At 42.3% G+C, this 17,248-nt stretch overlaps 1 protein-coding gene across 1 annotated transcript; it reads left to right on the forward strand.

The window, feature by feature from the left end:
• Positions 1-878: 878 nt before the first annotated feature.
• On the forward strand, positions 879-12,648 carry abhd18 (abhydrolase domain containing 18). Its single transcript, XM_061049044.1, has 13 exons — positions 879-1,079; positions 1,196-1,280; positions 1,375-1,475; positions 4,022-4,097; positions 4,679-4,763; positions 5,481-5,508; positions 8,104-8,242; positions 8,500-8,589; positions 9,595-9,696; positions 9,961-10,151; positions 11,250-11,383; positions 11,700-11,862; positions 12,338-12,648. Exons 1-13 carry the CDS (start codon positions 988-990, stop codon positions 12,393-12,395), a joined length of 1,344 nt encoding a protein of 447 aa, XP_060905027.1. The 5' UTR covers positions 879-987; the 3' UTR covers positions 12,396-12,648.
• Positions 12,649-17,248: the final 4,600 nt, after the last annotated feature.

The raw sequence follows: 17,248 nt of genomic DNA on the forward strand, positions 1-17,248 counted from the left end.
AAATCGGAGAGAGAGAGATTGGGGAATGACATGTGGGAAAGGGGGCCACAGGGCAGATTCAAACACAAGCGTCCCTCAAATTTACATTTTATGCATTTTTACAAATTAATTTAATTTTCATTTCATTTCACTTAATGAATTGGATTCATTTGAAAACATTCTTTAACTACCTTTGTGTATCTATTTTTTTTTTTTTTTTTTTACCGTAATGGGTAAAATATACAATTTTTATATTTTATTTTCAGTCGTTTTTTGGAAAGCATCCCGCGTCTCCCCCTCTTGGTCGCTCCCGACCCCCCGGGGTGTCCCGACGTATGGTCCCGACTCCCAGCCATGGCAACTTCATTTTGATATGGACTAGCTTCAAAGTGTAGTTTTATTTTGGAAAGAAACCGGAGCTTGTTTTAGTGTGACGTCAGTTGCAGCTTGTCTCTACCGGAAGTGTAATAGAGGAAGAAGAAGAAGAAACTTCAGCTTGACGCTCCGGTTCAAGTCATTCGTCCTCTGAGGACAGAGTGTTAGCTTTTAGCAGTTAGCTAGCAGGGTGAAGATATCCACAAGAAAACCAGACGTCCGTGTGCAGGCTGAGGTACAGTAACTGTGGAGAGACAGGTGTGTGTGTGTGTCAGGTGTGTCGTACGGTAATGAATTAGCAGGCTAACTTAGCAGAGTTAGCTTCGTTGAACTTTGCTCAGCAGGCTCATGTTTGTTTTTTTTCCTCCCTCAGGTGCTTCTTTCTTTTTGACATGTTGAACAGTTTGATTGTTTCCGATACTGTCAGCAACATTTAGTGTGTGTGTGTGTGTGTGTGTGTGTGTGTGTGTGTGTGTGTGTGTGTGTGTGTGTGTGTGTGTGTGTGTGTGTGTGTGTGTGTGTGTGTGTGTGTGTGTGTGTGTGTGTGTGTGTGTGTGTGTGTGTGTGTGTGTGTGTGTGTGTGTGTGTGTGTGTGTGTGTGTGTGTGTGTGTGTAGATGCCAGCTGCTGGTCCATGGGTGTGAGTAGACTTGATCTTTTCTACAGACGGCTGCTCCTCACCAAACTCTTCATCGGGGGATGGGGGAAGCCTGAAGACCTCAAAAGGTACAGAACCATCGCGACCTTCCGGTTCCCAACAAGTCCCATCAGACTGAGCTAGATGTGAATCTGAGTACAAATTGATTTTAACTGATGACAAAATTATATTTTGTGTCTTCCAGAATATTTGAGTTTCGTAAGATTATTGGGGACCGAGAGAAGTGCAAGTTTTTGGTGCCGGAGGATTATCCAGTTTACATAAATAAGGTTCTCCCTCACTCCCGACTTCAAGTGCAATAAAAAATATAAATTTTGATGTGTCAACAAATTTATTTATATTAACGTTTCTGTTTGTGTCCAGACAGAGGAGCACGCTGACTGTCTCATCCACGATGGGTTCCTGATCTCTCCTCTGGAACACCTGGTTCCTGGAATCCTGCCTCCAGAGTCTGTCAAAGCCAGGTACAGATCCAGAGTCTGTCAAAGCCATGTTCAGATCCAGAGTCTGTCAAAGCCATGTTCAGATCCAGAGTCTGTTAAAGCCATGTTCAGATCCAGAGTCTGTTAAAGCCATGTTCAGATCCAGAGTCTGTTAGGGCTTGAAATATTCTAGAACTCTTCAGTGGTGAAACCTGCTAGAGTCAGGTACAGGTGGTCCACAGTCTGACAGAGCAAGCTGCTGATTGGACTTATGTGAACCTTGGTTTCAACAGAAAACAGAATCCATGTTAACAAAAGAAATCCTAAAACGCCAAAAAAACAGAAAAACACAATGAACAGAAACATCTACAGAGAGTGACCTTTGACCTTTCTATGAGTCCTCTGTCCAGGTTACATGCCAGAAATGTGCAGTGTGGTGAAAAAACGTGGTCGTAAACTTCCGATTATGTTTGTACTGATCATGGCACCTGATCTCATTTCTTTTATTCGGCAAATGCTAAATACATTTTTTTATCTGCATTTTGATGTGGCGGGTGCTCATTTTGGACCCGGCTGTGACCTCTCTGTGACCTCTCTGTGATCGTGATACCTGTCTTAGACCAATCAGTGAACTGTCTCTGACTTGTCTTTGACATGTCAGTCACTACTCTGTTACCTGTGACCTACCTTTCTGTGACTCCTCGAGGACTCATCTGTGACCTGCCTGTGTCCTGTTGCTAACCTGTCTGTGACCTGTAGGTGACCTGTCTGTTACCTGTAGGTGACCTTTCTGTTACCTGTAGGTGACCTGTCTGTTACCTGTAGATGACCTGTCTGTTACCTGTAGGTGACCTGTCTGTGACCTGTAGATGACCTGTCTGTTACCTGTTGGTGACCTTTCTGTGACCTGTCTGTTACCTGTTGGTGACCTTTCTGTGACCTGTAGGTGACCTGTCTGTGACCTGTAGGTGACCTGTCTGTTACCTGTTGGTGACCTTTCTGTGACCTGTCTGTTACCTGTTGGTGACCTTTCTGTGACCTGTCTGTTACCTGTTGGTGACCTTTCTGTGACCTGTAGGTGACCTGTCTGTGACCTGTAGGTGACCTGTCTGTTACCTGTTGGTGACCTTTCTGTGACCTGTCTGTTACCTGTTGGTGACCTTTCTGTGACCTGTCTGTTACCTGTTGGTGACCTTTCTGTTACCTGTAGGTGACCTGTCTGTGACCTGTAGGTGACCTGTCTGTTACCTGTTGGTGAGCTTTCTGTTACCTGTCGGTGACCTTTCTGTTACCTGTCGGTGACCTGTTGCTAACCTGTCTGTGACCTGTAGGTGACCTGTCTGTTACCTGTCGGTGACCTTTCTGTTACCTGTCGGTGACCTGTTGCTAACCTGTCTGTGACCTGTAGGTGACCTGTCTGTTACCTGTCGGTGACCTTTCTGTTACCTGTAGGTGACCTGTCTGTTACCTGCCTGTGTCCTGTTGCTAACCTGTCTGTGACCTGTAGGTGACCTTTCTGTTACCTGTAGGTGACCTGTCTGTTACCTGTAGGTGACCTGTCTGTTACCTGTTGGTGACCTGTCTGTTACCTGTTGGTGAGCTTTCTGTTACCTGTCGGTGACCTGTTGCTAACCTGTCTGTGACCTGTCGGTGACCTGTCTGTGACCTGCCTGTGTCCTGTTGCTAACCTGTCTGTGACCTGTAGGTGACCTTTCTGTTACCTGTAGGTGACCTTTCTGTTACCTGTAGGTAACCTGTCTGTTACCTGTCGGTGACCTTTCTGTTACCTGTCGGTGACCTGTCTGTGACCTGTAGGTGACCTGTCTGTGACCTGTCTGTTACCTGTAGGTGACCTGTCTGTTACTTGTAGGTGACCTGTCTGTTACCTGTCGGTGACCTGTAGGTGACCTGTAGGTGACCTGTCTGTTACCTGTAGGTGACCTGTCTGTTACCTGTCTGTGACCTGTCTGTGACCTGTAGGTGACCTGTCTGTGACCTGTAGGTGACCTGTCTGTGACCTGTCTGTGACCTGTCTGTTACCTGTCTGTGACCTGTAGGTGACCTGTCTGTTACCTGTAGGTGACCTGTCTGTGACCTGTAGGTGACCTTTCTGTTACCTGTAGGTGACCTGTCTGTTACCTGTCGGTGACCTTTCTGTTACCTGTCGGTGACCTGTCTGTGACCTGTAGGTGACCTGGCTGTTACCTGTCTGTGACCTGTAGGTGACCTGTCTGTTACCTGTCTGTGACCTGTAGGTGACCTTTCTGTTACCTGTCTGTGACCTGTCTGTTACTTGTAGGTGACCTGTCTGTTACTTGTAGGTGACCTGTCTGTTACCTGTCGGTGACCTTTCTGTTACCTGTCGGTGACCTGTCTGTGACCTGTAGGTGACCTGGCTGTTACCTGTCTGTGACCTGTAGGTGACCTTTCTGTTACCTGTCTGTGACCTGTCTGTTACCTGTAGGTGACCTGTCTGTTACTTGTAGGTGACCTGTCTGTTACCTGTCGGTGACCTGTCTGTGACCTGTAGGTGACCTGGCTGTTACCTGTCTGTGACCTGTAGGTGACCTGTCTGTTCAATGTTTCAGGTTCCAGTTTATTGTTCCTAAGAGGTGGAAGAACCACAGACCAGTATGCATCCATCTTGCCGGTACAGGAGACCATGTAAGACACCCCCCCCCCCCCCCCACACACACACACACACACACACACACACACACACACACACACACACACACACACACACACACACACACACACACACACACACACTAAAATCATTATTCAAAGAACAAAAAAATCATGTGAAGAGTCGAGAGTGACAGCAGGGCATGACGAAAACAGATGGGAGAAAAGTTTCAGCCACAGTGACAGACAGCTGGAGCTGGAACACGCTGCAGCTAAATGTCCCCTTAAAGTTAAAGACCAGATCCTGGTAAAGATCAAAGTTATTCACAAAACATCTTCGCCCTTAAGAGAGCTCCTAAAGTAAAGATCTAAGGATGAAGAGTTTCTCACAGAGAAGAAAGGAGAGATTCCAGCTCTATCACAGCCTCATATTAATATCAGATTAAGTAGACTAGTATTTGATCTAGTTTTCCAAATCAAAAGTAATGTGTGTGTGTGTCGTCCCCCCCCCCCCCCCCCCCCACACTGCGCACACACACACGCACACACAACCTTACTGCGATGTTAACATGATCCTCTCGTACTCTGTGTGTGTGTGTGTGTGTGTGTGTGACTAGTTTTTCTGGCGTCGGAGGACCCTGATGGCTCGTCCGATGGTCAAAGAAGCAGGAATGGCCTCTCTGCTTCTGGAGAATCCATATTATATCCTTTTATACCACCAATTTAGAGTCTCCAGTTAACCTAACGAGCATGTCTGTGGACTGTGGGAGGAAGCCGGAGTACCAGGAGAGAACTCACACATGCACGGAGAGTACATGCAAACACACCTGTCAGACGGGGATTCAAACCAGGAACCTCCTCACTGTGCAGCACTAACCACTGCACCACCGTGCAGCCCAGATTTGGTAATCTTAAAGTATAATCTGGATCAGGTTGATCCAAACCAGATTGTCCACAAACTGAAAGCCCTTCTCAGTTTCTAAATATAAAATGTAATGTTTGATATTGAAGATATATAAAGTCTACTTTACTTCCTGTCAGCGAATACTCAACGTCTAGATCATTAACGTCATTATAAAAAAAATTTTTGTTTGACCTACTTAAAGTTTTATCAGATTTTAAAAAAATCAAAGTGATCACAATTCTACTCAAAAAGTTGACAACACAAATTTGAGAATTAAAAGAAACGCAAATGCATTTCCTGATTTAAAGATTTGATTCAGTTTACAAAATAACCAAGAAAACATCTGAAAATAAAATCTGATCCTAAAGAAAAAAACAGGTCCAATGCTGCAAACGTAGGAAGAGGAGAAAAAAAACAACAAACAAAAACATGCAGATTTTCTCTGTTTATTTCAACATGAGGAAAAAAATGTCTCTTTGTGTTCATCATCTGTTTGTTTCTTAACCGGCCTTCACATGGATACCGTAAACCCAAAGACCAACTGTAAGTTCACACTTCATTCTTTCATTTCAGACGTAAAGATTTATAAAAACAAGAAAGAGAAAAGAGTAAAACCGTTGGAACACGAGTCCTGATGATTATCTTGAGTGTGTTTTGTTAGCTTAATGTTTGAGTGAGTGATGTCATTCTTTGTTGAGCTGAAAGTATCAGTGACACTGTGTCCCACACAATCAATCAATCAATCAACTTTTATTTGTATAGCGTCAACTCATAACAAGTGTTATCTCGAGACACTTTACAAGAAGCAGGTAAAAGACCTTACTCATTGTTATGTTACAAAGATCTGGCCTATCCATCATGAGCACTTTAGCAAAGCAGCAAAAGTTACAGTGGCACAAAGACTGTCCATGTCACTTACATTGTTGTATTTACGACCATGACTTACTTAGCATGCCACTTTCAGAACAGATTTTCAGATCAAAACAAAGCTCACCCCTCCTCTATGCTGCATTCAGGTGCTGCTCAGGTGGTCCAAGTTTCTGAGTTGGGAAGTCGTTCTTCTGACTTCAGTGTGTTCACGTGACTTCAGTTCGGAAAAGTCTGAATGTTGTAACAATAGCTCAAAACAGCGTTGATGCTATGAAGAAGATCTGTGAAATGTTACTGTTAAAAGTGATATTTGAGCAAAAAGTTGATGTGCAATATGTGAATTAATCAAAAGTATCTTATCGTTAACTAAACATATTTTGATGACGATTCTGACATCAAGTCGGGTATCTAATTGATTGTCGTTCATGTGCATTTTACAACTGGGAAACTCGTTTTTCCGATGTGTCCGACACCACATGAATGCGCCGCAGCAGGTGACTGCCAATAAACCACTGAGACCCGGTTCTGCGAGCAATGATAAGCATCTCAAAGTTGATTCAGTTGTTGTGTTTGTCTGTTTTGGTCCATAGAAAGTATTTAGTTGGTTCTCCTTCAATCTTTAGTTGTAAAGCACCAATTGATAACAAATGTTTTCTCAAGCCACTTTACATAAAGAGCAGGTCTAGACCTTACTCTTTGTTACATTATTTACAAAGAGCTGACATGAATCCATCATGAGCACTAAAGCCCCGTTTTCACCAAGCAGTCCGGTTAGGTTCAGTACGTTACGGTACTGTAAACCCTGATCTTGTTTGTGTTTTCAGAGCCAATCATACTCTTATTTAGTAAGCGGAGTGTAGCATCAGCTATGTAACAGTGTGACATCATAGCAGCCCAACACAGTGAAGCCCGATATTAATTAAGTTCAACAAAGAAGAAGAATGGGTCACAGTAAACAAATGGGACCATTTAGGGTCCGATCAGTACCCTTGGCACCCCAACAGAAGGGTACCAAAAAAGTAGGATGGTATGGATCCCTTATTTTGGCACCATTCCCAACTGTTGACGGTGAAACACCAATAAATGGGTATCGTACCAAACTGAACTGGACCGCTTGGTGGAAACAGGGCTATAATAGAAACATTAAACAAAGTTACAGTGGAAAAGGAGAAACGGCCGTCTGCTGAGACTGTGATGTGCTTTGGAGGTGGGATAGACGGAGATGCAGAAAGAAGCTGCGTCTCCTTTTTAATGCTCATAGAAACAGCTTCCCTGAGTGGACCGTCTCTCTTCGCCCACGTGGAGGCAGGGCTAACGGCTGGAGAGGGAGGGATTCACTTGAATGAAACGTAAACAGCCTTGATCAACAAACCCAAAGGGAGTTTTTTAGTTCACTCTCTTTGTCTTCATGCCACATCGTATTAAAGGCAGGGCTGGTAGTTTCAGAAAAACTAGCATGATTCTGAAAATAGCATTCTGTCAGTGCTCCGTCTGCACCCCCTCCCCTCTGTGCTCCCTCTAAAGCCATGCCCCCTTACTTACACGCACGAGCGCTGTGGCTACAGAAGCGGACCTCAGCTCATATTTTGAGTGGGCTTGTGCATGCATGGAGTAGAGAACGAGCAGGGAGACAGGGAGGCTTGTGATTGGTTCATCAGATTGGTACCTCGTGGCAGACATTGGTCAAAGTTTTTACAGTTACAACTGATACAGATGATGGATTTTCTTTGTTCCTTTTTCAGAAAACATTTAGTTTATAAGTGTATAGAGTTATTAATTTCTGTCAGGACTGAAGACAATTTCAACCAAAATCTTAAAAAGTGGATCTGGAGAAAATTACAAACCCGGCCTTTAACATAGGGTATATCAAGATTTTGTACCTATAATATTATACATTTAAGCTTTTTTTTAATTGGCTTTAGATAGCTGTTTAAGATCGATAAAGTAGTAGATGATCTGCCCGTCTGTTTGATCTACAGGTGATAGAGAGAGAGAGAGGTCTGCTGTGATATTCCTCTTTTATTACAAAGATTGAGGTGTTTCATGTTATTTTTTTCCTCTGCTGCTGTTCTGATTGTTTTGTGCAGCTGGTTACTCTCTGTGTTATTCTGCTCACCTAATGTCAGAAAGGAAGCGCGAGTGAAACTTTTTAAGACTGTAGTTGTGTTTGGGCGACTTCACTTATAAATTGGTGGAACAATAGTGTTTGGTGCTTCAGATATCAGCTAGTCTGGAGTGTAAACATGAAGTGTCTGTGTGAATGTTCAGGAGGTCCAGTCTGAAGAACGTCTCGGACCTGTTTGTGATGGGGGGCGCTCTGATCCTTGAGTCCACCGTGCTGCTCCACTGGCTGCAGAGGGAAGGTTACTGGCCTCTGGGAATGACTGGAATCTCTATGGGAGGATACGTGAGTACAATATTTAGAAACTCTCGGTCCATACTGAATAGAGTTTGTGCCTGTGTGAGAACATTTATCAGACCTTCTAAAACATTGACTCTCTTCTATCAGACACATAGAAGAGTCATTTTGAAATCACGACTATAAAGTATTTTTATTTTTGATCCTTCTATCACAGTATATTATTTCACGTTATTTACGAGTTTGACATCATGGTTTTTTAAATGTTTATATGATCGCTCCTCCTGTCGATCACGTGTGTGTAGATGGCGTCTCTGGCGGTCACTAACTGGCCGAAGCCGATTCCTCTGGTTCCCTGTTTGTCCTGGTCCACAGCCTCCAGCGTCTTCACCACGGTAACGCACTCACATGACCAACGAGGTCACTTCCTTTTATTACTGCAACATGAGAGCTGATGTCATATCGCCTCATAGCATTAGAGCCACAACAGGACATCCCACACCTCACTGCTCTGCCCTCTGGGTGGAGCTACAGAGCACTGAGGTGTGCAGGAAGGCTTGCTTTGGGGAAAAAGCCTGGGGTCTTACTTATATTTTATGCATAGAATCCATACTAAAAATGTACGTGCGCCAAAAATCCGGAAATGGTGTGTGCACAAAATGATTCAGATTTATAAAACCGTTCGTACGCACACCTGCACGCAATGTTCCCTTTATAAATCACGATTCACCTGGAAATGTGCACACATAGATTAGCCCCATGTTCGGCCCTCTACACGCCCACATTCAACCATAAACGCTCAACACAAAGCAGCTCGTGAATGAAGAAGCATACAAACGAGGGGGTGGAGCAAAGGTTTCCAGCACTGGATCGCTGTGAAAACAGGAAGTTTAGACGAAGAAAATGAACTTTCTGATTCAGAAAGATAAAGATATTAATGAAAACGGGAGGTTTTTGTGTTAGTCTAGTCCAGTTCTGATTTCCTCATCAGTGATTACATTAGTGTACAGTCCGGTCCTCTGAGGTCCGTCTGGGATAATGAAGGCGAGACAGCGCTGATGAAATATGTATGTGACAGACTTTTATTTATTTATTTCGGATATATATTGTCATATTTAAAGTTACTTATTAAAAACGGCTCACTGTATGCGCTCGTAGAGCCTAAATAAAACAGCCTGTTTGAATGATTATGATGACGTGGATCTGTCAGTAAAGTTTGCTATTTAGTGAAATAAAATGTGAGAGAGATATTAATATACGTTTACATTCTGCTGGCTTCAATTCACCACTTTACCATCTGTGTCACCAATTCCCCCTGCCTCTAAAATGTACGTAAGCCTCGGTCACAGTTTGCTTACTGGTGTGTGTGTCTGCGTGTGTGTGTGTGTGTGTGAGTGCAGGGTGTTCTCAGTAGAGCAGTGAACTGGACGGAGCTGGAGAAGCAGTATGCGATAAACTCTGTGTATGAAGAGGAGATCATTAATCTGCTGGAGTACTGCGGGGTGAGTCTGAATGTCTGTTTATTGTTTTTGTGAGATTTAGACAGTTTGCAGAGTTCAGCTGCAACTTCTGGTAATCAAGAACAAGTACTGGTTCTGTTCCTACCTAGATCTCCAATTTTTGTCGCCATTGTATTGGAAAAACTTTCAATATTTTTTTTAACTTTTACCAGAGTCGTATTGAAGTTCTGCTGTCATGACAACCGTTCATCAGTCAGATGGATACTCGCTCTAACCGTGAGTTTGTCTGTGTGCTCTGACGCTCAGGCTGACTCCTTCAAGATGTGTCAGGAGTTTTTAAAGGATCCAGGGTCTTTGGGGGATCTGCTGGGTCTCTCTGAGGACAGAACATCGACCGGACAGAAAGCTGGACGGGGACTGCTGATTGGAGGAGACCACGTAGACCAGCTTCTGTCCTCAGTTAGCAGCAGTGGGACCACAGTGGACTCCATACAGAGGTAATCAATACAAGCTGTTGTGAAATAAACGAGTGTTTCATTTATAAGAATAAGTCTTCTTAATATTTCTATGTCCCAAATATTAACATTACAGGGAGTAACTTCTTCAGTCTAAGAGTCTAAGATGCACTTTTAATACAGAGCTTTTCATATAAAGAGAGGGCTGCATCCTATATACCAGTTGACCAGTATAAAATGCTGCAACATGCGCCTTCATGGCTGCACTGAACGGACGCAGTTGGAAATTCCCCTCCATTAATTGTTGCTGCTGAGAGAGTGTGCAGGGAAACACAGTGATGTGGAACAAGCGGGCAGCGCCACTTTTTACCAGCGTTTGTCCCTCATTAGATCGTAGTCCTGAATTTAGAGAAAACGGTGGCATACTGTTAAGTAATTCAACCTTGTGGAGTGTGTGACCACATCCACCAGGGACACCGGGCTATTCCACCACAGTAAAGGAAGAATGTGCTACATGTTACACATAAATCCAGTCTATCCTGTGTAAATGTGTCTCTGAGTCATGACTGTCTACAATGAGTGAGAAGCTCGAGTCCCGCTGGCTGTGTTGTTGTCAGAGCCGTGTTTACATGGACGGGACGGCCGGCTCCTCCCCTTGTGTATAAAAGCTGTTTTAGTCAAGGACTAGAGAAGAAGAACATACTCACTGATTATTTGGATGTTAGTAAGAGTTTTTATATCACGCTCATTCTGTGTTAATAAACATGCAAGGTGAAGCTACGAGCTAACTAAAGAGCGCTAACATTAGCATGCTAACACAACAATGCAGGACACAGGTGAGAACAATTTTGTCCGCCGCTTGAGCTTAATGGTGCTTAATTATTGTGCGCAAAAACTCATTACTCCTCCGTGTGAACGCGAGTGGAGGGGTGTTGGAGGTGTGTCACTGGAGGAGAGTGGAGGCTTCAGTATGGAGGAGGTGTGGCCAAACAGCTGTTTGTTTTGGTTTCATGCTGGTGCTCAGTGGCGACATCTACTGGATGAAAAAGTCGCACATTCTTCATTTATTGTTGTTAGATATAACCCCAGGGAATCTGTCACTTCACTCACTTTTGATCTCCTAACTTTCTCTCTTTTCAGAAGAGTCAATGGGAACACGCACAGGGGGAAGAAGACGGATTCAGACAAATGCTGTCGGCCATCTTTACACAGAGAGTCCATCAGTTTCATGAAGGGAGTGATGGACGAGTGCACCCACATGGCCAACTTCTCCGGTAACTAACCTCAGAGGACAAACATGAGAAATGATGTGATCACTGCTCAGTGTGTCGGGGAAAGCAGAGTTCTCATCAGTGTCTGCAGATTAAAACAGGAACATTTTATTATTCCTTTTTAACAGAGGAACCAGAGCTGCAGGTTTGACATTTTTAGATGTAGAGTCAAGATGTTTATAAGAACTGGAGAGGACTTTGAAGCTTCAACACCACAGATTCCTGACTCATGTTTTCATGTTTTTTTCTTCTCTGGTATCTGACGAGACGCACAGATGGTAATAATGTTCATGTGTTTGTCTGAAATGTTCTGTCCCAGTCCCGGTGGACACCAGTCTGATCATCGTGGTCCAGGCCAAAGAGGACGCTTACATCCCTCGTACCGGAGTCCTCAGTCTGCAGGAGATCTGGCCTGGCTGTGAGGTCAGGTACCTGAAAGGAGGACACATCAGTGCATACCTGTTCAAACAGAACGTCTTCAGGTAAACCAGGACGCAGAAAGAAGGTTGTCACAATACCAGAATTTAAACTTTTCTATAATTCTAGAAAAAAAGAAAAGATGTTGATACCTGTTTGATACCATGGCAACTAAAATAGAAGGCGAAGCACCAAATATTAAGAAATTTCAGCCTGTACACTCTCACAGAAAACTCACTGAACAGCTGATTTGACCATCATTGCATTTAAAGAGACACACACACCAAAACGGAGCGTTCTGAGAGAGCTGGTTTATACAGGGTCACAAACCTCCTCTGGTGCTTGATTCATGTTATATTTTGACCACAGCACAGATGTTTCATTTAGACCACAGGGGACTGTTTGAAAAGGTGGAGAAGGGGGATAATATGTCCTCTTTAATGTTTTTTTAAAGCTTCAGTACTTTTTGATATTATGGATCATTAAAATAAGAGAGGATTTCTGGCTGTTAAACATTTGGTATCTGTGTGTTATTTGCAGACAGACCATATACGACGCATTCAACAGATTCTGTGTGAAGTATCCCAACCTGCACTAACCATCGGATCTGAACCAGGACCGGAACAAGAACCTGGACCTGGACTGGGACCAGTGTCCTTTTGCAGCAGCTCTGTATAAGTTCTTTCTTAAGTTCTGCTGTAGCATCCACTCTAAACCTGACGTGTAAACGAGTTAGTTTGTAACTTAAGTTCTGTCATTGTTTGGTTACCATGGAGACTTAAGATTCATTTTAACTAGTGGAGCGTAACGTCCAAACTAACCAAAATAATAACTCGATGTGACCAATCAGAGAGCAGCATGTTTCTCCCTGCAGTGTTTGTTTGTTTCTCCTCGTGTCTGATCGTCTCTGATCACACTAACGGCTGAAAATAACTTTAATGTTTGTACGATAGGACAAGTCGTCATGATGAGGTCATAACCTACGGCTAGTGTCAGATAACAACAGTGACACCTAGTGGTGAAATCTTCAACTACCACATGACGTGATTTAACAGTCCTCTACGATTGGACGATGAAATGATCTCTACTCATGGAGAGCTAAAGCGGGAGTAAACACAAAGTCATCAAACATCTGAGGGATGTAACCGATCACGGAGAACACGCACAGCCGGTGAAACCCTCTGCTCCTCCTCATCCTCCGAGTTATCCCACCTTTCTAACACAGTCACCATGACAACGCCATTTTACCGTGGACTTTAAAACCTACTAGGACCTAGGTGTAAGATTTAAGGTATAACTTCTGCCTCTATCACAACTCTATGGTGCTAAACCTAAAATATGAACTCCGTCCTGAATTAGAAATTTGTTCTGACGACGTTTGAACTTAGGCAGAGCTGCTGCAACCCGGTGTTTGACGTGGACCTGCAGCTTTCCACAGACCAGAACATCAACAATCTGCTGCCAGTTAAGATCTTTTCACTCGAAACATGAAGTTTCTGACTGCACAGATTGTGTGTGTGTGTGTGTGTGTGTGTGTGTGTGTGTGTGTGTGTGTGTGTGTGTGTGTGTGTGTGTGTGTGTGTGTGTGTGTGTGTGTGTGTGTGTGTGTGTGTGTGTGTGTGTGTGTGTGTGTGTGTGTGTGTGTGTGTGTGTGTGTGTGTGTGTGTGTGTGTGTGTGTGTGTGTGTGTGTGTGTGTGTGTGTGTGTGTGTGTGTGTGTGTGTGTGTGTGTGTGTGTGTGTGTGTGTGTGTGTGTGTGTGTGTGTGTGTGTGTGTGTGTGTGTGTACCACTGAATGATGCTGCAGTATTTAATAAATTAATCTAGAACATACTGACGACAGAGAAATATCAGGCTTCTATAAAATAATAATTTTATATATAAATTATAATTATTCTGATGATTTTCACATTTCAGCCGTGTTTTTTCTCCTCTGTCTGTCTGTTCAAAATGAACCAAACTGATTTTTATTTGTTCATATCAAGCACACTGTTTGATCTTCTGGAGCTGTATTAAAACATGCTAACACAACATGCTAACACAACTCCACAGACCTGTGGCAAACGTCACTGCCCCCCCATGAATTATTTATCAGTTTCTTTTCACTCAGAACAGATAAAGCACCTGTTCAACTGGTTACTGTTACCACGGTTACCACGAGTGTTTCCCTGAGGGGTATACCACAAAACAAGTTCAACGTGCCTTTTTCTGAGCGCGCAGGCTCGACAAGTTGGGAGTGAACAGAGACTGTTATCACCAGCTTCATGACACCCAGATGTCTCTTTCTGCTTCATGATGTGTGCGCTCACAGATAAGGGGGGCGTGAAGAGCGACATTTGATGGGGAACGATCACCGACTGTCTTCTTCAGTCAGACTGAGATGATGAGCAACTACAATTAACACGTATGTCAGTACTAAAGAAAAACTACACTGCTGCTGCACAGAGGGACTAGGATGTTGCAGAAAATCACTGTTAACTTGTTTATTGATTTCATAGTTGGTTTGTCGGTGCGTCTCTTTTTACGTCTAACGTGACAGCTACTCGCGGTACAGCTCTAAACTTAAAGAATGAAACAGGTGCTTTCAGCAGCATAATCCGGAGCTGTGATTAGGTCAGATTCTTTTGTGTTTTTGAGAATATATCTTGAAATAACTTTATTATTTTGCCAAATTGAAATCAAATTAATTGATTGAATTGATTTAATTTGTGATAAATACCTAAAGACTAATCAATTTATTATCGGTTTTCTTTATAAAACCAGCTGTGTACAACGGACGATGTGGGATATTAGGGCCAAATGTTCAAACCAAGCAGCAACCTCCGGTCTTGAAAAACGATTCCAATGCGGAAGTGGAAAATCCTGCAGTTCTTCGAGTGTCCACTAGAGGCCTGCTGCAGGAACACTGACAGGCAAAAAAGCCGTTTTTACAGCAGGAATAAACATGTTTACAGCCTGGTACAAAAAACAGTTCTGATTAGCTATTGTCATGATGGGCACACACTGTACTGGGCTGAATTTATTTTAAACAGTGCCGTTTTGATTTTATGAACGATACATGTTTTATCCATATTTAGGCGTGTAGCTGACCTGAGTGACAGGTGGGCGCGATGTAACGGTTTGTCAAGAGGTTTAAAACCCGCCTCAGCTCCAGCTCTCAGCCTGTCTTTAGGTTGACTGAAAGTTAGACTGAGACAGGATTTCCAACATGGCGGCTGCTGCTGATGATCCTCCAGAGCCCCCTACAGGAACAGATGACTGACGTCACTCAGGCTTCATCCATTAATATTTACAGTTTATGATAAAAAAAAAACTAGAGATGCACAGATTATGAAAAATCTGGGCAGATACTGATGTTTGTTTTATTACTTCTTTTGGTGTAAGACTCCCATAATGACATAAACATTTCCTCTCATGTTCGACCGTCAATTCAAATCAGAGTTTGTACTTGATGACATCATTAAGTTAATGCGACAGAACAGATAATCATCGGCTACTTTAATTTCTGATGAAGTCTGCCAACAGGCTGATACCGATGTTAAGCTAATTCACCGGAGGATATGACATGATCCGTGGGTAGGTTACTTACATCACTGATCTGAAACCATGGGCTCTGTGATGTGATGCATGTAGCTTACTTCTGTAAGTGCATGGTGTGGTTCTGTGGCGTTAAAAAGCTAACATTACAATTTCCAATTGTTTCCATAACCATAATCATGAGGCTGAGGATCTATAATGCCATATCACTCTAACACATTACACTTTGCCGCAGAGTCAGTTACCATGGTGATCTGGCCAGGTCATAAGAGAGCCAGCTCCGTGACACCAGAAACTGGACGGGTTACTCTGACATCTTGCTTCGTGGTGCACCTCTCTGGTTCTGTTTGGTCTGAGACTTTGATAAGATAAGAAAAGACTGTACTAATAATTATTTAATCTGCAGACTGGATTAGGGTTGGCGTTTTAACTCTCACAGACCGCGACCATCACATCCTCATCAGAAAGTGTTTTTTTTTTGTTTTGTTTGTTTAAAAAAAGTGCTCTCGTGAACCTCCTCATCAGTGTGCCATTCTTTTGTTGTTTCACATTGTTATTGTTGCTTCCCCTGATAGCACATCATCCTATTTGCTTCCACAGTTCTTCTCGATGGGTTTTTTAAATAACTCTACATTTGTACAATTTATAAAATGGATAGATAAAATAACTCCTGATTGGTTAAAAAAATCTGTTTATAGTTTGATTTAATGATTGGAAATGTTGTTTTGTTTTTTTAAATAAGGATCTCAGATTTTTATAACACAACTGCACTTGTAAAGTGTTACACAACAACACAGATTCAAATCTGTTTCTGTCATTAAACTTCAGTGATTGATTATTTTTTCCTCTCTGTGCCATAAAAAACAATAAAGTCATTAATGAGACAAACTGCTGTCGCTTCTTTACCATGGACGCACACACAACACACTGAGAATCTTGCTTTCAGAATCATAATTAACATCTTTAGGAGTTTAGACATCATTTTAGTATAAAATTCTATTAGATAATTATTTCTGACTAAACTATGTGTTAAGAAAATTGTTATCCTTTAAAATTGATGAAAAATAAAATAATTTAATTAAATCATTTAGTTCAATTTGACTTAAAACAACCACAAATTAAGTTATTCTAAAATTAAATCTCAATTATTGAATAATTACATTTATTTAATTTAAATGACCCTGTTCAAACCAAAGACTGTCAAATGTATAACAAACATACATGTAAAAATAATAATGAAAAAAAATGAAATAAAATATATAAACAGCCCAAACATTAAAATATTAAAATAAATTAAAAATAATGAAATGGACAATTTAAAGAGGACATATTATCCCCCTTCTCCACCTTTTCAAACAGTACCCTGTGGTCTAAATGAAACATCTGTGCTGTGCTTTGGTCAAAATATAATGAATCAAGCACCAGAGGAGGTTTGTGACCCTGTATAAACCAGCTCTCTCAGAACGCTCCGTTTTGGTGTGTGTGTCTCTTTAAATGCAATGAGCCCCCCCCTGAGATTTAAAAATGGTGGACCTGCTCAAACCTGCAGTTTTGTTCTAGGCTGGGGGTGGAGTCCATGGGTGGAGATACCAGGGGAGGGGAGGGGATTTTTTTACCAGAGTCCCACTGTGACATCACAAGGAGAGCACATTTGAAACAGAGCATTTTTCTCTGTGTTGTAAGACTTATGCAGACTACAAACAAAGGACTGGATGGGTTTATTTCACATTTTTTGGGTCTTTACCCAAATAAATGTTCAAAAAAACTATAGAAGTGGATTTTTCATAATATGTCCCCTTTAATTCGTAAATAACAAAAATGAATATAGGCATACTGTATGAAATATATCAATTATATCTATAAAATATAAAACCAACGAAATAAACTATAAAATGATAACATCCGGAGACTTTAAT

This window comes from Labrus mixtus, chromosome 10 (genome assembly GCF_963584025.1).
Source record: "Labrus mixtus chromosome 10, fLabMix1.1, whole genome shotgun sequence".
Classification (NCBI taxonomy): Eukaryota; Metazoa; Chordata; class Actinopteri; order Labriformes; family Labridae; genus Labrus; species Labrus mixtus.